Source organism: Bufo gargarizans, chromosome 1 (genome assembly GCF_014858855.1).
Source record: "Bufo gargarizans isolate SCDJY-AF-19 chromosome 1, ASM1485885v1, whole genome shotgun sequence".
In the NCBI taxonomy this organism is placed as follows: Eukaryota; Metazoa; Chordata; class Amphibia; order Anura; family Bufonidae; genus Bufo; species Bufo gargarizans.
This window is the reverse complement of record NC_058080.1, coordinates 665,488,090-665,515,419: the sequence shown is the minus strand read 5'-3', so window position 1 is coordinate 665,515,419 and position 27,330 is coordinate 665,488,090. Positions and strand designations below refer to the sequence as shown.

At 44.4% G+C, this 27,330-nt stretch overlaps 2 protein-coding genes across 3 annotated transcripts in view; one reads left to right on the top strand and one right to left on the bottom strand.

Annotated features, from left to right (window-relative positions):
• POC5 (POC5 centriolar protein) overlaps positions 1-10,464 on the top strand; it is a 72,196-nt gene extending 61,732 nt beyond the window's left edge. For both annotated transcript variants that reach the window (XM_044291961.1, XM_044291954.1), the window contains exon 13: positions 9,970-10,464. In XM_044291961.1, coding sequence (XP_044147896.1) covers positions 9,970-10,107 — 138 coding nt within the window. In that variant the 3' untranslated portion in view covers positions 10,108-10,464. The remainder of the gene's footprint in view (positions 1-9,969) is intronic.
• A 13,399-nt stretch (positions 10,465-23,863) lies between these two features.
• ANKDD1B (ankyrin repeat and death domain containing 1B) overlaps positions 23,864-27,330 on the bottom strand; it is a 52,930-nt gene continuing 49,463 nt past the window's right edge. Inside the window, exon 15 of the mRNA XM_044291944.1 lies at positions 23,864-24,521. Coding sequence (XP_044147879.1) covers positions 24,463-24,521 — 59 coding nt within the window. The 3' untranslated portion in view covers positions 23,864-24,462. The remainder of the gene's footprint in view (positions 24,522-27,330) is intronic.

The window sequence follows — 27,330 nt, the reverse complement described above, 5'->3', positions numbered from 1 at the left end:
ACAGTAGTGTACGGCCACATATTGGGTATTTCTGTAAACGGCAGAGTCAGGGTAATAAAGATACAGTCTTGTTTGGCTGTTAACCCTTGCTTTGTTAGTAGAAAACATGGGTTAAAATGGAAAATAAGGCAAAAAAATGAAATTTTCCAATTTCATCCCCATTTGCCAATAACTCTTGCGCAACACCTAAAGGGTTAACGACGAATGTAAAATCAGTTTTGAATACCTTGAGGGGTGTAGTTTCTTAGATGGGGTCACTTTTAGGGAGTTTCTACTCTAGGGGTGCATCAGGGGTCTTCAAATGGGACATGGTGTAAATAAACCAGTCCATAAAAATCAGCCCTCCAAAAACCAAACGGCGCACCTTTCACTCTATGCCCCGCTGTGTGGCCGTACAGTAGTTTACGGCCACATATTGGGTGTTTCTGTAAACGGCAGAGTCAGGGTAATAAAGATACAGTCTTGTTTGGCTGTTAACCCTTGATTTGTTAGTGGAAAAAATGGGTTAAAATGGAAAATTAGACAAAAAAATGAAATTTGCAAATTTCATCCCCATTTGCCAATAACTCTTGCGCAACACCTAAAGGGTTAACGACGAATGTAAAATCAGTTTTGAATACCTTGAGGGGTGTAGTTTCTTAGATGGGGTCACTTTTAGGGAGTTTCTACTCTAGGGGTGCATCAGGGGGCTTCAAATGGGACATGGTGTAAATAAACCAGTCCATAAAAATCAGCCCTCCAAAAACCAAACGGCGCACCTTTCACTCTACGCCCCGCTGTGTGGCCGTACAGTAGTGTACGGCCACATATTGGGTATTTCTGTAAACGGCAGAGTCAGGGTAATAAAGATACAGTCTTGTTTGGCTGTTAACCCTTGCTTTGTTAGTAGAAAACATGGGTTAAAATGGAAAATAAGGCAAAAAAATGAAATTTTCCAATTTCATCCCCATTTGCCAATAACTCTTGCGCAACACCTAAAGGGTTAACGACGAATGTAAAATCAGTTTTGAATACCTTGAGGGGTGTAGTTTCTTAGATGGGGTCACTTTTAGGGAGTTTCTACTCTAGGGGTGCATCAGGGGTCTTCAAATGGGACATGGTGTAAATAAACCAGTCCATAAAAATCAGCCCTCCAAAAACCAAACGGCGCACCTTTCACTCTATGCCCCGCTGTGTGGCCGTACAGTAGTTTACGGCCACATATTGGGTGTTTCTGTAAACGGCAGAGTCAGGGTAATAAAGATACAGTCTTGTTTGGCTGTTAACCCTTGATTTGTTAGTGGAAAAAATGGGTTAAAATGGAAAATTAGACAAAAAAATGAAATTTTCCAATTTCATCCCCATTTGCCAATAACTCTTGCGCAACACCTAAAGGGTTAACGACGAATGTAAAATCAGTTTTGAATACCTTGAGGGGTGTAGTTTCTTAGATGGGGTCACTTTTAGGGAGTTTCTACTCTAGGGGTGCATCAGGGGTCTTCAAATGGGACATGGTGTAAATAAACCAGTCCATAAAAATCAGCCCTCCAAAAACCAAACGGCGCACCTTTCACTCTATGCCCCGCTGTGTGGCCGTACAGTAGTTTACGGCCACATATTGGGTGTTTCTGTAAACGGCAGAGTCAGGGTAATAAAGATACAGTCTTGTTTGGCTGTTAACCCTTGCTTTGTTAGTGGAAAAAATGGGTTAAAATAAAAAATTTGACAAAAAAAAGAAATTCTCAAATTTCATCCCCATTTGCCAATAACTCTTGTGCAACACCTAAAGGGTTAACAACGTATGTAAAATCAGTTTTGAATACCTTGAGGGGTGTAGTTTCTTAGATGGGGTCATTTTTGGGTGGTTTCTATTATGTAAGCCTCGCAAAGTGACTTCAGACCTGAACTGGTCCCTAAAAATGTCGTTTTTGTAAATTGCTGAAAAATTTCAAGATTTGCTTCTAAACTTCTAAGCCTTATAACATCCCCAAAAAATAAAATATCATTCCCAAAACAATTCAAACATAAAGTAGACATATGGGGAATGTAAAGTCATCACAATTTTTGGGGGTATTACTATGTATTACAGAAGTAGAGAAACTGAAACTTTGAAATTTGCAAATTTTTCCAAAAATTTGTTAAATTAGGTATTTTTTGGTGCAAAAAAAAATATTTTTTTGACTTCATTTCACCAGTGTCATGAAGTACAATATGTGACGAAAAAACAATCTCAGAACGGCCTGGATAAGTCAAAGCGTTTTAAAGTTATGAGCACTTAAAGTGACACTGGTCAGATTTGCAAAAAATGGCCTGGTCCTAAGGTGTAAAAAGGCTGTGTCCCTAAGGGGTTAACAGAGCACTTGAGATGTTGTTCTACCACCTTGTAACAAATCTTTTGATTCATGTTCTTTAGTTCGTTTTAAACATTTTTACAATCTCCATATTTTATTTATGATACAAAAATACATCTCGACATGACATTTATAATATCTTAAATGTTGAAATCATCCCCAACCCGCCCCAACCACCCCCCTCCCTCCCAACCTTGCAGGAAAAAAAAAAAAAAAAAAAAAAAAAAAAAAATTAATGAATTAAGCCGTAACCCACTCTCCCCACCGACCACTCCATTTTAAGTAGGCTCCTCTCTGTTTGTACAAGATCTTCTCGTAGTTCTTCACCTTCTCAACCATAGCCATCCAATTACCACAATCTGGGATGGAGGAGCTAAGCCACAGTCTAGCAACAATAAGCCTGGCCAGGAACATGACCTTAATCAATAATTGACGATTTATGGGCTGATAATTGACCTCCGATAGGTCTCCCAGGACCCATATCCTGGGGGACAAAGGAACAAGCATATTCAGTTTGCAGGCCAAAGTGGTCTGGACTGATCTCCAATAACCACCCACCATCGGGCAATCCCAGAACAGATGTAAATGATCTGCCCCGGAGTCGCCACAGCGTGGGCAATCGGAGGAGGTCCTAAATCCTCTTCTATATAACCACATAGGTGTCACATATATTTTGTGCAGAATGTTAAATTGTACAACAGTGTGATTGAAGTTGTGTGAAACATATTTTAAGTTTTCCCCTATAGTTTCCCAATCTGGGGGACCCACCTCCGAAAGTAGCAAAGACCAGGACTTCTGTCCTGGAGAAAGAAGACCCATAAAAAAGTGTTTCATTAAGTGTCTATAACAATATGACATTTTAATTTTTGTAGCAGTTTTCTTAATAATAAGATTGTGTAAAAATTCAGGAGAATCTATAAAAAGAAGGTGACTATTCAGAGTGCTGGAGAGTGCAAACCTCAATTGGAAATATGCATACCAAGCCACCTCACCCATATCTGCCCTCTCCCCTATTTCCCTTGAGGACAGAATTTGTCCACCACTAACCACCTGATGTAAATACTGAACTTTCTTCGTCCTCCAGTACTGGCAGCACTTCAGGTCCCTTATATTCACAAGCTTTAGGTTATGCCACAGTGGGGTGCAAATAAGCGATGCCTCAACTCCACACCAGCTCCTGATGACCCGCCAGGTCTTTGTAGCCATTCTGCAAAAAAGTGTATACCCGGTCTGTGAATTTAATAGATAGTCGGACTCCAATACAGTAAAGAAATCCGTAAAGCCTGAGTCTTTCACCACCTTATTGCAGAAATGGCTATTCTCCCAATCACTAAAAAGGCAGAGCTGAGAGGCCATGAAGTAACCCCTAAAGTAAGGGAGGTTAAGGCCTCCCTGACTATAGGGCATAGAGAAGTAGAGCGCCTTCAGTCTGACGCGCTTCCTCCCCCACAGTAGATCATTAAGCATCCGCTCAATTAGTCTAAAGTACTTATCTGCGATCCATACAGGCGAGTTGCGCAGGACATAAAGAACCTGGGGCAGTACTACCATTTTGATTAAAGAAATTCTATCAGCTTTCGTATGCAGAATTTTTTGCCATATCTTGGATTTAGCCCTCAGCTTTGTCAGCAGGGGAATCAAGTTAAGTTGTAAATATTCCAGAGGTTTAGCAGAAACTAAAATCCCCAGGTACTTTATTGATTCAGAGACAGTTAGCTGATCATCCCAGTTACCTCGCAACTCGTCTATAGGAAGGAGAGCAGTCTTCTCCCAATTGATCTCTAGGCCAGACGGAGCGGAGAAAAAACCAACCAGATCCATTATACGAGGGAGACTAGTTTCTGTTTGCTGAAGGAAAATCAAAATGTCATCTGCGTAGAGAGATACGCGGTCATGCTTCCCCATTAAGCCGAAGCCAGCCACCTGCAAATCCTGTCTTATGCTGGCTGCTAAAGGTTCAATATAGATATTGAAAAGAAGAGGTGAAAGAGGACAGCCTTGACGGGTGCCTCTTCCTAGGAAAAAGCTCTCTGTGACCGTATCATTAATCCTGATCCTAGCAGTTGGGGAGCTATATAATAGCTGAACCATCGCCATAAATCTAGGGCCAAAGCCCATTTTTTTCATTACCGCCCAGAGAAAAGTCCACTCCACCCTGTCGAAGGCCTTAGTGGCATCCAGCGACAGGATGGAGCGGGCCCCACACCCTGGAGACTGAATGTTAATAAATAACCTGTGCAGATTGTGGTGAGTGCCCCTTTTTGGCATAAAGCCATTTTGGTCTGGGTGAATAATAGTTGATATAACCTGTGAAAGCCTCCTAGCTAAAACTTTAGATAGTAGCTTAGCATCTGTGTTTAATAACGAGATCGGTCTATAGGCGCTCATTTCTAGCGGATCCTTATCTTTTTTGGGAATTAAGACAATCAGAGCCTCCATCATAGTGCATGGTAGATTTCCTCCCTGTGTTGCCTGAGAAAGGACCTCTAATAGCTGAGGGAGAATCACGTCGCTATGCTTGCGGTAAACCTCATATGGAAGGCCATCCATCCCCGGCGACGAGTTCCCTGTGATGGATCCCAAAGCCTCTTGAAGTTCCAAAAGGGATAACTCCTCTTCCAGATATTCTACTTGGGCTTCATTTAATACAGGAAGTGAGATCCTCTCAAGAAACCGCGTCGCTAGGTCAGGCGGCAAGCCAGGAGAGGGGCTATATATCTGGGTGAAATATTGTAGGAAGGTGTCCCTGATTCCTTCAGGATCTGTTATAGTTTCCCCCGCTGTATTACGGATCGAAACAATAGACTGATTTTTCTTGCCTTGTTGTGAAATTATCCTAGCCAGCAACCTGCCGGGGCGTCCAGACTCCGAAAAATATTTTAAACCCTTGAAAAATACTCTATGAGTTGCTTTCTCTGTTATGTATTTATCCAAGGAGCAGCTGGCCTTCTGCATCTCCTCCCTATTATACTCAGTAGGTTGGGCGATAAAACGCTCGCTTGCGCCTGCTACAGCCCTGGTCAATTCCTCCTCTTTTTTTTTAAATGTTCTCTTTGTTGCAGCGATCTCGCTTATAAAGACCCCCCTCAGATATGCTTTCAAGGCATCCCATACTATGTTAATATTAGCAGAGGGGCGATTCACTTCCCAAAAAAAGGATATCAATGATTTAGTGGACTTTAAATTATCCATAATAGAAAACCAATATGGGTTCAACTTAAATCCTAGCCCCCTGTTGTCCTTGTTCTTCCCAGCACAAACCTCAATCAATACCGGTGAGTGATCCGAGATTGTTCTTACCCCATATCGTATCCTGCGGATATTACAGAGATTATTCTCATTGGTAAATGCTAAATCAATTCTAGACATAGCTCTGCCACCCCTGCTGACACAAGAGTATACTCGCTTGCCTCCGCCAAGATGTTCCCATATATCCACCAGTCCAACTTCCCGGCAGAATTGTGGCAGCGGGGAGGCAGATAGATTCCTCCCACATTCTGCATCTAATGTAAATCTGTCTTTCTTGGGGTCCATTACTGCATTAAAGTCCCCCATCAAAACTAGCCGGCATTCAGATCTCCCTTCAAAAAAGTGTGTTAGCTGGACCAATGGGTACATTGAAAAGGGCGGAGGTATATAAAAAAAAGCGAGAATATAGCTATGGCCGTACAACTTACCATGCAAGAAAATAAATCTACCCTGGTCATCTATATAGGATTTAATAAGGATAAAGTCCACAGAGTTATGGATCAGAACTGACACACCCCTAGAGGCGCCACTAAAAGTGGAGTGATAAGACTGCATGTGCCATCCCGTTGTCAAGCGGGACACGGTTTCTTTGGTAAGATGGGTTTCTACCATGCAAATAATTGCTGGAAGATATCGTTTGAGTGCATCCATAATGGCTTGCCTTTTTACCCTTTCACCGAGCCCTCTGATATTCCAGGTTACAATCCGAGTAGACATCCTTCACTGTGCATAAGGAAAAAAAAAAAAAAAAAAAAAAACCCTCCCCGAACCTGCAAGGTGGGTTCCCACCCGCCCATCCCGCTCCCCTCTCCATTGATCCGCCCGACCTGGTCAGCGAACCTCTAAACCCACGGCCGTTCTCCCTTGCCCTGGCCCCTCCCTTCCATAATAGTATCCGTTTTCTCCAGCTACTCTGACGCTTGATCTGCTTTGTTTTTTTTTTTTTTCCTTTATTTCTATCTAAAAAGGATTAAGCAGTTCCCTTATGGATCATTCTTGGATCGCTGGATACTATAGCAAATATTTAACATCATTGGGCGCCCCTCCCTCCCCTCCCCCCCTTCATTCCTGCTAATACAAAATTTCAGATGCCCATTTGCTCCAGCCAGTTTAGCGCCTGCTGTGGTGTCTCAAAATAAAGTGAAGTCCCGTTGTGGATTACTCTCAATTTCGCTGGATACTGTAGAGAGTATTTGATCTCCTTGGCCGCCAATCGTTTCTTTATCTCTATAAAGTTTCTTCTTTTCTCCTGGGTCTGCCGCGCAAAATCAGGGAAAAAGAGCAGTTTAGTACCCTGATATTCAATGGGTGCACATTCTCTTGCTCTTTTCAAAATCATGTCTCTATCAGCAGACAGTAGAAGTTTGATTAAAATTGCACGCGGCGGTCTCCCTGGTATGGGCTTCCCTCCTGGTATTCGGTGTGCTCTTTCTATTTGGAACATAGGGGAAAAGTTCTCACTCCCAAAGCTGTGCATGACCACATCTTTAATTTCTTCCTCTAGTTGTCGGCCCTGAGCTCCTTCCGAAAAACCGATTATGCGCACATTATTGCGTCTGAATGGAGCCTTACAGGGGGGTGATCAATGACAGGCGGGTGATCACCCATATACACTCCCTGATCACCCCCTGTCATTGATCACCCCACTGTCATTGATCACCCCCCCTGTAAGGCTCCATTCAGACGTCCGCATGTGTTTTGCGGATCCGATCCATGTATCCATGGATCCGTAAAAATCATACGGACGTCTGAATGGAGCCTTACAGGGGGGTGATCAATGACAGAGGGGTGATCACCCATATACACTCCCTGATCACCCCCTGTCATTGATCACCCCCCTGTAAGGCTCCATTCAGACGTCCGCATGTGTTTTGCGGATCCGATCCATGTATCCATGGATCCGTAAAAATCATACGGACGTCTGAATGGAGCCTTACCAGGGGGGTGATCAATGACAGGGGGGTGATCAGGGAGTGTATATGGGTGATCACCCCCCTGTCATTGATCACCCCCTGTAAGGCTCCATTCAGAATTTTTTTTGGCCCAAGTTAGCGGAAATATATATATTTTTTTGTTTGTTTTTTCTTACAAAGTCTCATATTCCACTAACTTGTGTCAAAAAATAAAATCTCACATGGACGCACCATACACCTCACGGAATCCAAATGCGTAACATTTTTTAGACATTTATATTCCAGACTTCTTCTCACGCTTTAGGGCCCCTAAAAAGCCAGGGCAGTATAAATACCCCACATGTGACCCCATTTCGGAAAGAAGACACCCCAAGGTATTCCGTGAGGGGCATATTGAGTCCATGAAAGATTGAAATTTTTGTCCTAAGTTAGCGGAAAGTGAGACTTTGTGAGAAAAAAACAAAAAAAAAAATCTATTTCCGCTAACTTATGCAAAAAAAAAAAAAATTCTATGAACTCGCCAGGCCCCTCATTGAATACCTTGGGGTGTCTTCTTTCCAAAGTGGGGTCACATGTGGGGTATTTATACTGCCCTGGCTTTTTAGGGGCCCTAAAGCGTGAGAAGAAGTCTGGGATCCAAATGTCTAAAAATGCCCTCCTAAAAGGAATTTGGGCACCTTTGCGCATCTAGGCTGCAAAAAAGTGTCACACATGTGGTATCGCCGTACTCAGGAGAAGTTGGGCAATGTGTTTTGGGGTGTCATTTTACATATACCCATGCTGGGTGAGAAAAATATCTTGGTCAAATGCCAACTTTGTATAAAAAAATGGGAAAAGTTGTCTTTTGCCAAGATATTTCTCTCACCCAGCATGGGTATATGTAAAATTACACCCCAAAACACATTCCCCAACTTCTCCTGAGTACGGCGATACCAGATGTGTGACACTTTTTTGCAGCCAAGGTGGGCAAAGGGGCACATATTCCAAAGTGCACCTTTCGGATTTCACAGGCCATTTTTTACACATTTTGATTGCAAAGTACTTCTCACACATTTGGGCCCCTAAATTGCCAGGGCAGTATAACTATGCCACAAGTGACCCCATTTTGGAAAGAAGACACCCCAAGGTATTCCAGAGGGGCATGGCGAGTTCCTAGAATTTTTTAATTTTTGTCGCAAGTTAGTGGAATATGAGACTTTGTAAGAAAAAAAAAAAATTTAAATAAAATCATCATTTTCCGCTAACTTGTGACAAAAAATAAAAAGTTCGATGAACTCACTATGCCCATCAGCGAATACCTTAGGGTGTCTACTTTCCGAAATGGGGTCATTTGTGGGGTGTTTGTACTGTCTGGGCATTGTTGAACCTCAGTAATCATGACAGGTGCTCAGAAAGTCAGAGCTGTTTCAAAAAGCGGAAATTTACATTTTTGTACCATAGTTTGTAAACGCTATAACTTTTACCCAAACCATTTTTTCTTTGCCCAAACATTTTTTTTGTTATCAAAGACATGTAGAACAATAAATTTAGAGAAAAATTTATATATGGATGTCGTTTTTTTTGCAAAATTTTACAGCTGCAACAAAATTGTTAAATTTCGATTAATAACAAAAAAGTAAAAATGTCAGCAGCAATAAAATACCACCAAATGAAAGCTCTATTAGTGAGAAGAAAAGGAGGTAAAATTCATTTGGGTGGTAAGTTGCATGACCGAGCGATAAACGGTGAAAGTAGTGTAGTGCAGAAGTGTAAAAAGTGGCCTGGTCATGAAGGGGGTTTTAGCTAGCGGGGCTGAAGTGGTTAAATAAGCCAGCGTCTCATCTGCAGACAGCTGTTTCTGGGTGATTGCCCCTCTTCAGTGCAGAGCAGAGAGTACTGGCTTTACTGGGTGAGAGGCCTAGCTTGTTAAGAGCTCATTTGCATCCCCTTTCTTCCTTCACTTCAGTAACGACGATACCAAGAGGTTAAAGGTTCTTACTAGAAGGAGTGAACGGCTACGTTTCAGAGATTATAGAGGATGACAGTGATATGTGTGGTATAAAAGTATTTGGTAAAATAGGCATATCAGGAGAGCGGACAGATCCTCTTTAGTATGCGCTGAAAATGTTAATATATCTGAAGCCCCTAGCAGTATTTCTGATGTTTGTTTTATCGGTGGTACCATTGACATTTCACACGTTAAGGATTTGTGAGATATGTAGCACCAATATGTTTTACAGGTAGACTGAGAAATACTATAAAAGCCACACAGCTACTGCGGCCCTCTGCCATCTTGCTTCTGTTACATTGGCATGGTGTGGCAGGAGAGGCAATTATCATCATCCTACTAGGTCGGTGGCACCATAATGACCCAACCATAGTGTTTCCTGAAGGGGCTGCTGTTTAACAGAGCACTTGAGATGTTGTTCTACCACCTTGTAACAAATCTTTTGATTCATGTTCTTTAGTTCGTTTTAAACATTTTTCTGTCTTTACAGCAAACCATTTCTCAGGCCATAGCTGCAAAATACCCTCGACCAGCATTGCACAGTGCCAGCTCCGGCAGGGGCACCGGGCAGAGTGCCAGAACATCTCACGTCCACTCCGGGGTTCATTCAATCAAAGTAGTCGACTAACCAGTTCTTCTTTCTTCAAAATCCACAAGAGGAGCAGACAGGAGAGCGGTCTTGATTCTGGATGGGGCACATCTACCTCTGAATACATGGCATCGGCGATACATATTTTTAGTCCTGTTTCTCCTAATTTACATAGCAGTGTCTTTTCCTTGCTATGTAGGGTGCAGCGAATAGAGTGCCTTATGTGTGTGGTGTGGGTCGCATAGTATTTATCAAGTCTAATATACTGTATTTGTCTATTTCTTTGAATAGTTTTCTATGCAGAATAATGCTGCTTTTACATAAATGGCCTTTGTGGCTGGCTTTTATCTACAGCTGCTGTATTTTTATAATTTTACTATTTTGTAATAAACAAAATCTTTCACTTATGTAGTTTTGAAATGTTTTCGTCAAGCAGGGGCAGAAATGAAAGGATGAAGGAATATAAAGGTTAGAAACCAACATGAAAGCATCGGCAGATGATGTCCTTCTATGTAGGTCACGTAATTATTGACTTGCAAATTTACCATTGCATTACAGTAAACCCTTTTTTTTATTTTTTTTTTTTTATCCGTCGCCCTTTTAGATCAATATATTTTTTTTTTTTATACTCTCATTTACTTCAGCTTAGGCCTCATGCAGTATTAGAGATCTGTGTTGTATGGATCTGTAATACAGCGCACACGCTGTGGGCCCATGCTGTACATCCACATACCTCTGATTTTACATGGCACATTATTTGCATTAATGATTGAGGAACCACACAGGACCCTGCTGGTACCTGGCTCCCGGTCTCAATAGACATCAGTTAGAGGCACCAGCACAAGTCAGCTCAATATAGAAAATACTAAGTATTGGTAAATAATTAATGCTGTAACTTCACAACCATGATTGCAAATTCACAAGAAAAGAATATTGCTTAGCTTGTTGTATGTGAGCCATTATTTTCAATCTGTCTTTAATGATGGAAGCATAGTGCAAAACATTTTGAATTAGATGCTTTCATGTTGATAAAATTGTCAGTGGTTATCATTGAGTACAAACCCTTAAAGGGAACATGTCACTTTGAAAATGGTGTCTGAGCTGAAGGCAGCATGTTATAGAGCAGGAGGAGCTGAGCAGACTGATATATAGTTTTCAGTTTCAGTATTACCTGTATTTTATTCATTTAAATTCTTGTTCGTTCTGGGCTATGAAGTCCAGGAGGCGGTCCTATCGGTGATTGACAGCCTTCCCTCTATGACTGTGTATACACAGAAAGCTGTCAATCACTGAATATTTTCCCACAAAACGATATGTCAATCTGCTCAGCTCCTCCTGCTCTTTAACCTGCTTCCAACAGATTACTTTCCATTTTTAGGTGACAGGTTCCCTTTAATGATCAGCAATATGCCTTTTCACAGCAATCATTAAGGGGCCTGTAGAATAAGTGCTGCATACGTCTCTCATGCCATGACTGCCTAAGTCCTGCTGCAATGGCCAGGATCAGAGTATTTTCCAATGCTATCTTTTAACCCTGTCATCGTCATTATCACGTGTGAGCATGGCATAAACATATATGGCTCCCTCCTTTAGTGGCACAATTGGAGACTGGAGAACTTATCTGTAATCAACCCTGGGAATCTAGAAAGGACTTCAGGGCTATTTGTACAACATTAAAGGGGAATGTATTAGGAGTGGTGTTTCTTACACCAGTCTTAAAGGATAACTGTTGGTTGTTTTTTTTGTATTGGATTGTGGTGAGTAATCTCTCCTTGGAGGCCCTAATTCAAATTTTCTCTTTGTATTCAATTACCTCGTAATTCCACAGTTTTGTTCCCTGTACTGCCTACTTTTACCTGTGCTTAAAATAGTCTTGCTATGCATATTCCGTCTGTGTGGAAGGACGGAGGACGCAGAAGCACGCTGTGTGCAAGGTCACATTACTGACAGCCAGGGACTAGAGTTGAGCGAACACCTGGATGTTCGGGTTCGAGAAGTTCGGCCGAACTTCCCGAAAATGTTCGGGTTCGGGATCCGAACCCGATCCGAACTTCGTCCCGAACCCGAACCCCATTGAAGTCAATGGGGACCCGAACTTTTCGGCACTAAAAAGGCTGTAAAACAGCCCAGGAAAGGGCTAGAGGGCTGCAAAAGGCAGCAACATGTAGGTAAATCCCCTGCAAACAAATGTGGATAGGGAAATGAATTAAAATAAAAATTAAATAAATAAAAATTAACCAAAATCAATTGGAGAGAGGTCCCATAGCAGAGAATCTGGCTTCACGTCACCCACCACTGGAACAGTCCATTCTCAGATATTTAGGCCCCGGAACCCAGGCAGAGGGGAGAGGTCCCGTAACAGAGAATCTGGCTTCATGTCAGCAGAGAATTAGTCTGCATGTCATAGCAGAGAATGAGGCTTCACGTCACCCACCACTGTAAGAGTCCATTTTCATAAATTTAGGCCCAGCACCCAGGCAGAGGAGAGAGGTCCCGTAACAGAGGATCTGGCTTCATGTCAGCAGAGAATTAGTCTGCATGTCATAGCAGAGAATGAGGCTTCACGTCACCCACCACTGTAAGAGTCCATTTTCATAAATTTAGGCCCAGCACCCAGGCAGAGGAGAGAGGTCCCGTAACAGAGGATCTGGCTTCATGTCAGCAGAGAATTAGTCTGCATGTCATAGCAGAGAATGAGGCTTCACGTCAGCCACCACTGCAACAGTCCATTGGCATATATTTAGGCCCAGCACCCAGGCAGAGGAGAGAGGTCCCGTAACAGACAATCTGGCTTCATGTCAGCAGAGAATCAGTCTGCATGTCATAGCAGAGAATGAGGCTTCACGTCACCCACCACTGCAACAGTCCATTGTCATAAATTTAGGCCCAGCACCCAGGCAGAGGAGAGAGGTCCCGTAACAGAGGATCTGGCTTCATGTCAGCAGAGAATTAGTCTGCATGTCATAGCAGAGAATGAGGCTTCACGTCAGCCACCACTGCAACAGTCCATTGGCATATATTTAGGCCCAGCACCCAGGCAGAGGAGAGAGGTCCCGTAACAGACAATCTGGCTTCATGTCAGCAGAGAATCAGTCTGCATGTCATAGCAGAGAATGAGGCTTCACGTCACCCACCACTGCAACAGTCCATTGTCATAAATTTAGGCCCAGCACCCAGGCAGAGGAGAGAGGTCCCGTAACAGACAATCTGGCTTCATGTCAGCAGAGAATTAGTCTGCATGTCATAGCAGAGAATGAGGCTTTACGTCAGCCACCACTGCAACAGTCCATTGGCATATATTTAGGCCCAGCACCCAGGCAGAGGAGAGAGGTCCCGTAACAGACAATCTGGCTTCATGTCAGCAGAGAATCAGTCTTCATGTCATAGCAGAGAATCAGGCTTCACGTCACCCACCACTGTAAGAGTCCATTTTCATAAATTTAGGCCCAGCACCCAGGCAGAGGAGAGAGGTCCCGTAACAGAGGATCTGGCTTCATGTCAGCAGAGAATTAGTCTGCATGTCATAGCAGAGAATGAGGCTTCACGTCAGCCACCACTGCAACAGTCCATTGGCATATATTTAGGCCCAGCACCCAGGCAGAGGAGAGAGGTCCCGTAACAGACAATCTGGCTTCATGTCAGCAGAGAATCAGTCTTCATGTCATAGCAGAGAATCAGGCTTCACGTCAGCCACCACTGCAACAGTCCATTGGCATATATTTAGGCCCAGCACCCAGGCAGAGGAGAGAGGTCCCGTAACAGACAATCTGGCTTCATGTCAGCAGAGAATCAGTCTTCATATCATAGCAGAGAATCAGGCTTCACGTCACCCACCACTGTAAGAGTCCATTTTCATAAATTTAGGCCCAGCACCCAGGCAGAGGAGAGAGGTCCCGTAACAGAGGATCTGGCTTCATGTCAGCAGAGAATCAGTCTGCATGTCATAGCAGAGAATCAGGCTTCACGTCACCCAACATTGGAACAGTCCATTGGCATATATTTAGGCCCCGGCACCCAGACAGAGGAGAGGTTCATATTGCCTCGCAATATAATGGTAAAATGAAAATAAAAATAGGATTGAATGAGGAAGTGCCCTGGAGTCCAATAATATATGGTTAAGGGGAGGTAGTTAATGTCTAATCTGGACAAGGGACGGACAGATCCTGTGGGATCCATGCCTGGTTCATTTTTATGAACGTCAGCTTGTCCACATTGGCTGTAGACAGGCGGCTGCGTTTATCTGTAATGACGCCCCCTGCCGTGCTGAATACACGTTCAGACAAAACGCTGGCCGCCGGGCAGGCCAGCACCTCCAAGGCATAAAAGGCTAGCTCTGGCCACGTGGACAATTTAGAGACCCAGAAGTTGAATGGGGCCGAACCATCAGTCAGTACGTGGAGGGGTGTGCACATGTACTGTTCCACCATGTTAGTGAAATGTTGCCTCCTGCTAACACGTTGCGTATCAGGTGGTGGTGCAGTTAGCTGTGGCGTGTTGACAAAAGTTTTCCACATCTCTGCCATGCTAACCCTGCCCTCAGAGGAGCTGGCCGTGACACAGCTGCCTTGGCGACCTCTTGCTCCTCCTCTGCCTTGGCCTTGGGCTTCCACTTGTTCCCCTGTGACATTTGGGAATGCTCTCAGTAGCGCGTCTACCAACGTGCGCTTGTACTCGCGCATCTTCCTATCACGCTCCAGTGCAGGAAGTAAGGTGGGCACATTGTCTTTGTAGCGTGGATCCAGCAGGGTGGCAACCCAGTAGTCCGCACAGGTTAAAATGTGGGCAACTCTGCTGTCGTTGCGCAGGCACTGCAGCATGTAGTCGCTCATGTGTGCCAGGCTGCCCAGGGGTAAGGACAAGCTGTCCTCTGTGGGAGGCGTATCGTCATCGTCCTGCCTTTCCCCCCAGCCACGCACCAGTGATGGACCCGAGCTGCGTTGGGTGCCACCCCACTGTGACCATGCTTCATCCTCATCCTCCTCCACCTCCTCCTCCTCCTCCTCGTCCTCCAGTAGTGGGCCCTGGCTGGCCACATTTGTACCTGGCCTCTGCTGTTGCCAAAAACCTCCCTCTGAGTCACTTCGAAGAGACTGGCCTGAAAGTGCTAAAAATGACCCCTCTTCCTCCTCCTCCTCCTCCTGGGCCACCTCCTCTTCCATCATCGCCCTAAGTGTTTTCTCAAGGAGACATAGAAGTGGTATTGTAACGCTGATAACGGCGTCATCGCCACTGGCCATGTTGGTGGAGTACTCGAAACAGGGCACACAGGTCTCGCATGGAGGCCCAGTCATTGGTGGTGAAGTGGTGCTGTTCTGTAGTGCGACTGACCCGTGCGTGCTGCAGCTGAAACTCCACTATGGCCTGCTGCTGCTCGCACAGTCTGTCCAGCATGTGCAAGGTGGAGTTCCACCTGGTGGGCACGTCGCATATGAGGCGGTGAGCGGGAAGGCCGAAGTTACACTGTAGCGCAGACAGGCGAGCAGCAGCAGGATGTGAACGCCGGAAGCGCGAACAGACGGCCCGCACTTTATGCAGCAGCTCTGACATGTCGGGGTAGTTGTGTATGAACTTCTGCACCACCAAATTCAGCCAAGCAAGGGATGTGCGTCAAATTGGCTAGTCCCAGAGCTGCAACGAGATTTCGCCCATTATCACACACCACCAGGCCGGGCTTGAGGCTCACCGGCAGCAACCACTCGTCGGTCTGTTGTTCTATACCCCGCCACAACTCCTGTGCGGTGTGGGGCCTGTCCCCCAAACATATGAGTTTCAGAATGGCCTGCTGACGTTTACCCCGGGCTGTGCTGAAGTTGGTGGTGAAGGTGTGTGGCTGACTGGATGAGCAGGTGGAAGAAGAGGAGGAGGAAGCCGAGTAGGAGGAGGTGGCAACAGGAGGCAAAGAATGTTGCCCTGCGATCCTTGGCGGCGGAAGGACGTGCGCCAAACAGCTCTCCGCCTGGGGCCCAGCTGCCACTACATTTACCCAGTGTGCAGTTAGGGAGATATAGCGTCCCTGGCCGTGCTTACTGGTCCACGTATCTGTGGTTAGGTGGACCTTGCTACAGATGGCGTTGCGCAGTGCACACTTGATTTTATCGGATACTTGGTTGTGCAGGGAAGGCACGGCTCTCTTGGAGAAGTAGTGGCGGCTGGGAACAACATACTGTGGGACAGCAAGCGACATGAGCTGTTTGAAGCTGTCTGTGTCCACCAGCCTAAATGACAGCATTTCATAGGCCAGTAGTTTAGAAATGCTGGCATTAAGGGCCAGGGATCGAGGGTGGCTAGGTGGGAATTTACGCTTTCTCTCAAATGTTTGTGAGATGGAGAGCTGAACGCTGCCGTGTGACATGGTTGAGACGCTTGGTGACGGAGGTGGTGTTGGTGGTACATCCCCTGTTTGCTGGGCGGCAGGTGCCAACGTTCCTCCAGAGGCGGAGGAAGAGGCCGAGGCGGCAGCAGCAGAAGAGGTAGCAGGGGGAGCCTGAGTGACTTCCTTGGTTTTAAGGTGTTTACTCCACTGCAGTTCATGCTTTGCATGCAGGTGCCTGGTCATGCAGGTTGTGCTCAGGTTCAGAACGTTAATGCCTTGCTTCAGGCTCTGATGGCACAGCGTGCAAACCACTCGGGTCTTGTCGTCAGCACATTGTTTGAAGAAGTGCCATCCCAGGGAACTCCTTGAAGCTGCCTTTGGGGTGCTCGGTCCCAGATGGCGGCGGTCAGTAGCAGGCGGAGTCTCTTGGCGGCGGGTGTTCTGCTTTTGCCCACTGCTCCCTCTTTTGCTACGCTGTTGGCTCGGTCTCACCACTGCCTCTTCCTCCGAACTGTGAAAGTCAGTGGCACGACCTTCATTCCATGTGGGGTCTAGGACCTCATCGTCCCCTGCATCGTCTTCCACCCAGTCTTGATCCCTGACCTCCTGTTCAGTCTGCACACTGCAGAAAGACGCAGCAGTTGGCACCTGTGTTTCGTCATCATCAGAGACATGCTGAGGTGGTATTCCCATGTCCTCATCATCAGGAAACATAAGTGGTTGTGCGTCAGTGCATTCTATGTCTTTCACCGCTGGGGAAGGGCTAGGTGGATGCCCTTGGGAAACCCTGCCAGCGGAGTCTTCAAACAGCATAAGAGACTGCTGCATAACTTGAGGCTGAGACAGTTTCCCTGGTATGCATGGGGGTGATGTGACAGACTGATGGGGTTGGTTTTCAGGCGCCATCTGTGCGCTTTCTGCAGAAGACTGGGTGGGAGATAATGTGAACGTGCTGGATCCACTGTCGGCCACCCAATTGACTAATGCCTGTACCTGCTCAGGCCTTACCATCCTTAGAACGGCATTGGGCTCCACCATATATCGCTGTAAATTCTGGCGGCTACTGGGACCTGAGGTAGTTGGTACACTAGGACGTGTGGATGTGGCAGAACGGCCACGTCCTCTCCCAGCACCAGAGGGTCCACTAACACCACCACGACCATGTCCACGTCCGCGTCCGTTACTAGATGTTTTCCTCATTGTTATGGTTCACCACAACAACAAAAATATTATTTGGCCCAATGTATTGTATTCAAATTCAGCGGGATATAAATTTGAGGCCTAGTATTTAGGCGCTGGGTGACCGGTATGGATTTAGTGACAGAATTAGACTTGGAAATGCACAGTAGCGTGTGTGTGAAGTTATTCTGAATGACCCTATGTGCACCTTGAATATTATATACCCTTTTAGGGATAGATTTCAAATAGCTCTGATATAGCAGAAACCACTAAATTATGAAATTGCTAAATTGGGAATTGTATTTCAACCCAGAACAAAAAATGTGCTTTGACGGACACTAAATAACTTGCCCAGCCACAACAGTACAGCGGTAATGACAGATTTAGCGGGATATAAATTTGAGGCCTAGTATTTAGGCGCTGGGTGACCGGTATGGATTTAGTGACAGAATTAGACTGGGATATGGCCAAAAAATAACCACACTATTGCTGGTTAAATGCACTTGGTGACGGGCGCAGCTTGCCCCTGATGTAGTATATAGCCAAAAAATGAACAGACTATTGCTGGTTAAATGCACTTGGTGTCACAGCTTGACGAACCACACTACTGAGGGTTAAATGCACTTGGTGACGGGCGCAGCTTGCCCCTGATTTAGTATATGGCCAAAAAATGAACAGACTATTGCTGGTTAAATGCACTTGGTGTGATAGCTTGACCAACCACACTACTGAGGGTTAAATGCACTTGGTGACGGGCGCAGCTTGCCCCTGATGTAGTATATGGCCAAAAAATGAACAGACTATTGCTGGTTAAATGCACTTGGTGACGGGCGCAGCTTGCCCCTGATTTAGTATATGGCCAAAAAATGAACAGACTATTGCTGGTTAAATGCACTTGGTGTGATAGCTTGACCAACCACACTACTGAGGGTTAAATGCACTTGGTGACGGGCGCAGCTTGCCCCTGATGTAGTATATGGCCAAAAAATAAACAGACTATTGCTGGTTAAATGCACTTGGTGTGACAGCTTCACCCTGATGTAGGCTTTAGCCAAAAAACAACCACACCATTGAGGGTTAAATGCACTTGGTCGCAGCTTGTGCTGGCGCACCTCAAGACACAAAATGGCCGCCGATCACCCCAGAAAAATGTGACTGACAAACGGTCTGGGCAGCCTAAAAACAGTGAGCAATTGAATTTCAGCAGCTCAATGACCCACAGCTGCAGATCGATCAATAATCAAGTCCTTTGGAGGAGTTAATCTGCCTAATCTCGCCCTACTGTCGCAGCCGCAACCTCTCCCTACGCTAATCAGAGCAGAGTGACGGGCGGCGCTATGTGACTCCAGCTTAAATAGAGGCTGGGTCACATGGTGCTCTGGCCAATCACAGCCATGCCAATAGTAGGCATGGCTGTGATGGCCTCTTGGGGCAAGTAGTATGACGCTTGTTGATTGGCTGCTTTGCAGCCTTTCAAAAAGCGCCAAGAAAGCGTCACAAAAGCGCCAAGAAAGCGACGAACACCGAACCCGAACTTTTACGAAAATGTCCGGGTTCGGGTCCGTGTCACGGACACCCCAAAATTCGGTACGAACCCGAACTATACAGTTCGAGTTCGCTCATCCCTACCAGGGACTGTAAGTAAATGATTAAAGCCAGGTCCTCCCCAGCAGCTGATAACAGTGCCTGCGCTGTGTGCACTTCTCCCTGTCCCTGCGCTTGGCAGATGCTCCCTCACTCAGCAGAACTGGAGAATGCAGAGTTGAACCAGCGCAGAGCAGGGAAGGGAGATCTGCCGTCTGCTCAGTGTATAAATGAAAGCAACATGTGGTAAGAGGACCCCTTTGTGCTGCAGGAGATTAACCCTTTAGGGGGAGGGCTCTGGTTACTGACACTTTTGGGGGGCTATTGTTACTGGCTAGTGAGGGCAGGCGGGATTAGCCTCAGGGTGAGGGCAGTGGCGGCCATCTTAACTGAATAGTGAAATTGCAGTTTTATGCAGACTGGTTGCTAAGGGCTGAATCTTATTCCAGAATCAGTTACTATTAGACTGACTTACCCCATATTTAATATCATGTTATTAGTAACTACATATATGAAAATTGAAATTGGGGTTTAAATGTGACAGTTATCCTTTAATAACAGACTGTGCTGGCATATGATGCGCAAAAATTATTAAGGGGTAATAATTGGGGTGTATCTCCAGGAGTTCTGTGCACTAGAAATTGAAATCTGCCCCTGTAAGGGAACTGGTGTACATTTCAGGTGTAATGTGGGCCTGTTTTCTGCCACACATACTGGTAAATGTGTCAGGCTGCAGGTGACCTGCCTGTGCCCATGCCCCACCCATTTTTTGTAAAAGTGTCCAAAAACACCAGAAAATATGCAAACTTTGGCACAAAATGCTCTTGTGCCAAAATTGGCAAGTTTCGTACAGCAGAAAACTGCAGAACTAGAATGCTTGTGTCATAGTGACAGAGAGGATAATGGACTACCATACCATATAGTAATACAGTTTAAAATACAAATGTAAGACAGCAATCCCTTAAAGGGACTTTGAGATTTAAAAAAGCCACAGACAGTTGGCAGTATAAAAAAAAAAAAAAAAACGTAATAACTAATATCCCACTACTCCAGCAGCGCGCTCTATTCCTGCATCAATTACGTCATGTCCATCAATTACATGGATTGTGAATGCAAAGAACCACTGGCCATGTGGACAGGCCATAACTGCTGCATGTCCTGTGGTGCCCGGAGCAGCAGAGCAAGAGCAATGGGATCATTTAGAAGGTGAGGAGGTTTTTTTTTTGGTTTTTTTTTATACAACTCTATGACCATTTTTTTAAAACTCTTGGAAAATACCTTTTAATGGGATTAAAAGGTCATTAAAATGTAAAAAAAAAAAAAAGAAAAAAAGACAAAAAACATATATTGATTATAAACAAAACTGTACTTATTAGCTATCCATACTAGCAAAATTACCTGAAGAATTTAACAGGTTATTTAGAATGAACAGTATATAAAAATAAATGTTAAATTGCCTTTTTTTTTTATCCATGCCACAAAAACCATATAAATTACGCAGTAATTTATATTTGTACCGCCAAACGGTGCCAAAAAATATCCTCCCATACCGTACCCATGTCAATTAAATAAAACAAATTATAATAATTAGTTGGACATCAAGATTTAAACTGGTTTGGGAAAGTGTGAATTGAACCAGGAGTAATGTGAAAACTACTTTGGATTTCTCAACATGATTTAACTACTACACTCAACAGACCAAAGTTCTAACCTTAGGCATTTATTTCCTCGGGGAGTGCTGCCATATTGTCAAGCCATGTATTGGTAAAGTTATGCATAGGTGTACTTTATCCACAGCATTGCCATGTAGCCGCTGTCCCTGAACCCACTAGTCCGCTCTCTGTCTGTTTTATCCGTGACGAGGCTGGAGCATCTTTTCTTAGATCTCTGTGGTGTTCTGTTCCTCCATGCACTGTATGTATCCAAAAGTGGTATTGATAAAAACCTAAAACTGCTCTGCCAACAAAAATTTAAAAAAAATCAAATTATGGATTTCAGAATGACACAAAGTAAATTTTTATTATTTTTTTTTTTAAATGTTTTTAATTATTTAAATGTAGTAAAAATGACCAGTATATACATTTTGTATTGCCATGATTGTACTGATCCACAGAATAAAGCTAGAAGTATTTCTCAAGAGACGTGTCAGCAGAGCTAGCAGGTCCTTCTTAATGGATGTAAAAAGAACACCATAGCATTGATCTATATAGATTTCCTTTATTTAAAAAAAAAAGTAACAGAATACAGTAAATACATGTAAACATCTTGCAGGAGTTCAAAAAAGTAATGTAAACTAGAAGTCTTGGTTTAATAAAGTGCATTATGTACATCAATAAGTATAAAAGGGATAATTAAAAAAGTGTGATTCCCCACAGCTGTACACAGAATAGTTTTCTATCTGGCACTGTAGTTTGTACCTCTTTGGATCTACATTTTGGGATTTGTTAATGTCCAGTACAGTGATAGTAGTACAGAATTGGGGTGATGTAGAAGCAAATATATTACATTTCTTAGGGTACTTTCACACTAGCGTTATTCTTGCCAGGCACGGAGGCTCAATACCGGAAAAAACTGATCAGTTTTATCCTGTGCATTCTGAATGGAGAGCAAACCGTTCAGGATGCATCCGGTTGTCTTCAGTTCAGACCTTTAAAAATGTGAAAAAGATAAATACCAGATCTGGGGTTTTTTTCAGGATGACAACTGGAAAGACGGATCCGGTATTGCAATACATTTGTAAAATGGATCCGGATCCGTCTACAAATGGTATCCGTTTGCATACAGATTGCCGGATCCAGCAGGCAGTTCCGGCGACGGAACTGCCTGCCGGAATCCTGCGACGCTAGTGTGAAAGTACCCTTATGGCGTTACATGATAGCAAACGGCTGACTGTCCATATAAAATGTCACAAGGACTGTTATCATGAAATCTGATATATTTTAAAGGACATCTGTCAGCAGTTTTGTACCTTTGACACTGGCTGACCTGTTACATGTGCACTTGGCAGCTGAAGGCATCTGTGTTGGTCCCATGTTTATATGTGCCCGCATTGCTGAGAAAAATTATGTTTTAACATATGTGAATGAGACTCTAGGAGCAACGGGGGGGGGGGGGGGGGGGGGTGGCCATTACACCTAGAGGCTTGGCTCTCTCTGCAACTGACACGTCCTCTGTACTTTGACAGGGCCAGGCAGTGTAAACATCATAATGCTTGGCCCTGTCAATCAGTGCAGAGCCTCTGGGTGTAATGGCAATGTCCTCGTTGCTCCTAGAGGCTCATTTGTATATATTAAGGCTACTTTTTTTCACCTTTTTTGCATGCGCAGACCGGAAAGACGGATCCGGCATTTCGGTATTTTAAATGCCAGATCAGGCAAGTCTTCACTTTTTTTTTCACCGGAGATAAAACCGTAGCATGCTGCGGTTTTCTCTTTTGCCTGATCAGTCAAAATGACTGAACTGAAGACATCCTGATGCGCACTGTACAGATTACTCTCCATTCAGAATGCATGGGGATAAAACTAATCAGTTATTTTCCGGTATTGAGCCCCTAGGACGGAACTCAGTGCCGGAAAAGAAAAAAAAGCAAGTGTGAAAGTACCCTAAAACATCATTTTTCTCAGCAATGTGGACACATATGAACATGGGACCAACACCGATGTCTTCACCTGCCAAATGCACATGTAACATAGTTTATAAGGCTGTAACAATCCATCTGTCCATCCAGTTCAGCCTGTTGATCCAGAGGAAGGCAAAAAAGCCCTGTGAGGTAGAAGCCAAATTTCCTCACGTTAGGGACATGTAACAGGTCAGCCAGTTTCATAGATACAAATCTGCTGACAGATGCCCTTAAATACAAGTTTTAAGCCAATGTCATTTATTCATTATCCAGATAAGGCATATGGCTTCGCACATATACAAGCGCACTACAGGGGGCAGGATCATAGACATAGGGAATGTGTGCGACATTAATAAGATGTGAGGTCTGATGTGTGTTCATGTTCTTGTACTCATCATGTGTACACTGATCAGCCATAACAGATGAAGTGAGTAACATTCCTGGGACCATGGCACCTATCAAAGGGTGAGATGTAGTAGGCAGAAAGTGCGGTCAGTTCTTGAAGGTGATGTGTTGGAAGCAGTAAAATTGCGCAACCGTAAGATCTCAGCAGATGGTTGGATAACTGGTGCAGAGCACCTCCAAAATGGCGGGGGTAATGGGGTATTCCTGGAATGCAGTGGTGAGTACCTACTAAAAGTGATTCAAAGAAGGACTACCAGTCATGGACGCCTGTAACACGTAGGGAGTGAATGCTTGCCATAAAAGAGCACGTGATCTGTGCTGGCCAAGCAGGAAGTATCTTGGACTACCAAATGCACAGTGTGCATCAGGTAGTATGAGAAGCTTTGTGAATATCTTGGATGGCAGGAGAGGAGCCCAGAATTTGGCAGATGAGAAGGAGGGCACGGTGTGAGAATTCTGTTCGTTCCCTAATTAATGTGAATATATATTTTTTTTTTTGGACCGTAGGATCACCTTAATGGTGGCAATCATAGACTAGATGTAAGTACAAACAGTGCATTGCAGTTTGGTGAACAGTTGCACACCATCTGAAAACACCTACAAGGGGCCTGTGATAATCAGAACATGGAGCAATGAAAGAATGAGTGCTACTCCAATGAATCCTATTTTTTACATCATGTGGACGGCCAGGTGCATGTGTGTCGCTTACCTGGAAAAAGATAGCACAAGGATGCACTATGGGAAGGAGGCCTACTGGCGGGGAGAGTGTGATGCTCTGGGGAATTCTCTGATGGGTCTTGTGTATGTGACACGTGTCATCATCCTAAAGAATGTTACAGACAAAGTGCCATCCTTCACGGCAGTGGTAATCGTTAATGGAAGTCCTCACCCAGCAGGATATTGTGTTCTGCCACACTGCAAAAACTGTTCAGGAATGGTTTTGGGAGAACATGGCAAAGAGTTCAAGGTGTTGCAAAATCTCCATATATCATTCCGATTGATCTTCTGTGGGATGTGCTGGAAAAATGAGTCCGATCCATGGAGATCACACCTCAAAGTTTAGGAGACTTTAAGGATGTACTTCTGTCTTGTTTCTTATCACGGGACACCTTTAGTTGTGGAGTCCATGTCTTAATGGGTCTCAGACTTCTTTTTGTGGCTTATACATTATTAGGCAGGTGGTTTTACTTCATGGCTGATCAGTGTATGTGCAAGAACCAATGTCTGGTGACCATGTGATGTCATTGCTTTGGTGCAGTCTTTGTTTTCCATTGTTTTTCAGTTTCACCCAGTGTTAGGAAATCGTGCACTTCTTGGGCTGCACACCATCGCTGCTCTGTACTCTGAAGTTTTCTGTAAAGAAACAAAGAGATGAACTAGAGAGAAGTAGTTGGCCCATAGTTGGTTATTACTCAAAAAAAATATTGTATTTAATAGTCTACCCTAGTGAAAAATGTGGTTCTAGATATGCCAACCCTTCTAGTATCAATAGTGACCAATATTTTGTCTGGTCATCATTAATCTGGAGACATGAGACACTTAGTATCCTCAGTGTTGTTAAATCTTTATTAACTGTCACACCTGGACACATGTCCTGCCAGCCACCACCAACTCCACCATTCTTTCCACCCATATCCCTGCACAACCCAAAGTCCTAAGATTTTCTTTGCCATTCAGACAATTCATGTTGTTTCATTAGTGGGACCCTGCAAATTAACTGATGCGATCTTACAACCATTGCATAACTGGAGGTTGTTTATGTGTATGTGTGGATAGATTAGATTAATAGATTGGATTAGTTGGATAGATAGATAATTTGCAGTACTATAAGGTTATATTCAAGCGGCCTTTTACCTAGATTTTGAAGTGTATTTCTATTGTCAATAACCGCCTCTCATTGTTTTATACGACATGATACATAGTAACGTGCTGTGAAAGAATAATAAAATACCCTATAAAAAGTATACATGGTGTATTTTTTTTTTTTAAGTGGGAGTCTATAGGTGGCATATATCCCTGTAAGCCTATGTGGTGTCATAAGTTACAACCTTCCGACTGAGGTATGTTCCAAAGTATACCCCTGATGAATGTGAAAAAGAAGATGTGAACAGAGCCTTAGGCTACGGCTACATGGCAACATTTCACGTGACAATCGGTCTGTGCAGAGGTTCATCTTTGCTGTCAGTCCGGTTCATCGTTGTGCCCCCAACCACCAGGACACACAACATTGAACAGTGCTGACATCTTGGTCTAGGTGAGTAGCGATCTGCTGGAGAGATAAACCACAGTCTCTCAGTTCAAGGATTCAGTCAGTTTGTGACTAGCGTCGATAACTGGCTTGTCGAAGAACACAGGAGACATCGCACAATCAGCTCACACGACTTGGTCTAATTTTTGAGGTTTCATGTGGCTAAAAAAAAATTGCTTTCAATTTGCCTTAAATGACCCCTACCACTTGCCACAGATTGGAGCTAGGTGCTTGAAATGTGATCTTCAGATCTTAGTGACACCTGCTACATCTTCGATTTCCATAACCTAACTGCTTGTCCTTCTAGGTGGTGCAATGTCAGTGTTGTTGAGTGTATTTTTGCCGTGGGACTCTTCTGTGTCTTGCCATCGCGTGGCACATGTGGCTGTGTAGCCCTAGTCTTATATCAATAGCAGGCATGCAATCAAAGCAGTTATGGAGTAAGCAGGGCTGTTGCCATCACCAGGGTGCATTGGGCAGTACCCACAGTCACAGTGATGGGTGAATGGTCTGCTCTCTGATATATCTATAATAATAATATCCCTGTGTGAGTGCACTGTGTCTCCATGTGCAACACCAGTTTTGCCACAGTTCCCCCGCCGCCGTCGGCGCACAGATTTCTGGTAATTGAAGTCCTGGTGAGCGGCCATGGAGGAGACGCCTGCACGCACAGAACTAAAGCGAGCCTGCACCGCCTACATGTGTACACAGTTTTACACTGGGCATGTGCGGACACAGTGCTCCACACACTGCCCACACTCACAGAGCAATCATCACACCACGTTCCGTGGACGGCAATGAGCGGCCGTCGCTTGGGGTGTCGTCTGTACGGACGATGGGTGGTGCGGACAGCGTGGGGGGGGGCGTGTTGATCAGCTGGAGCGTGGTTTGATGATTGCCCTGCATGCCGGCCAATTCTAGCGCCCGTTATTGTAACGGGCATAATGTCTAATATATATATATATATATATATATATATATAAGACTATATGTCCTAATGATGTGTTATTAATCATTTAAGTAGAAAAACAACCCTAATACTATGCCGGTCCAAGTCAGCGCACCGGGCTCTGCATCTGACAGAGTCCTTCTTTACTCTGGGATCATGAGACCAGGCGCCTCCATTCTCAGATTAAGACGGACCCACCAATCAGACTGTTGTAACATATCCACATAATAAACTTTACGTCTCACAAATGTCAGAGCAGTTACAGGTGAGAAAACCCTTGGAATGCTGTAGATCAGGCATCTCAAACTGCGGCCCTCCAGCTGTTGCAAAACTACAACTCCCACAATGCCCTGCTGTAGGCTGATACCTGTAGGCTGTCCTCGCATGCTGGGAGTTGTAGTTTTGCAACAGCTGGAGGGCCGCAGTTTGAGATCCCTGTGTAGATTAAACGCTATGGCTCGTTTTCAGTGGGAAAGCCATCAAGCAGATAAGCATGAATAATAAAGAGAAAACAGTAAAAATGTCATGTTCTTCACAGATCTGACTCATGTCGAGAACAACAATTGACAAGGATTCCGAATAAATATTTTTCCACCTTTTAAATGTTTCAGCAGCTTCCTTTGATCTGCTGTTTGCTCACGCTGATGTTCATGTTATTTACTAAAGGCCCATTAACACTGATGATATAGCAGATTATTTTTGGAAAGGAAGTGTTCCTTCCCAACAATCGCCTGCTCATCAGTGGAGAAAAACACGGCATTTACATGCAGCGATTTCCCCACAGTATGAGAAGGAGTGATTACTAATTCCATCGCATTACCTTTAGAAAATTTTGACATTTTCTTCTGCACTAGGCCACACCTCTAACTCCACCCAAAACATAACTAAACACCTAATCCCACTCAGTCCCCTAAATATAGTAATTATTCCTCTTTTATACCACTGCACAGTAGTTATGTCAGCAT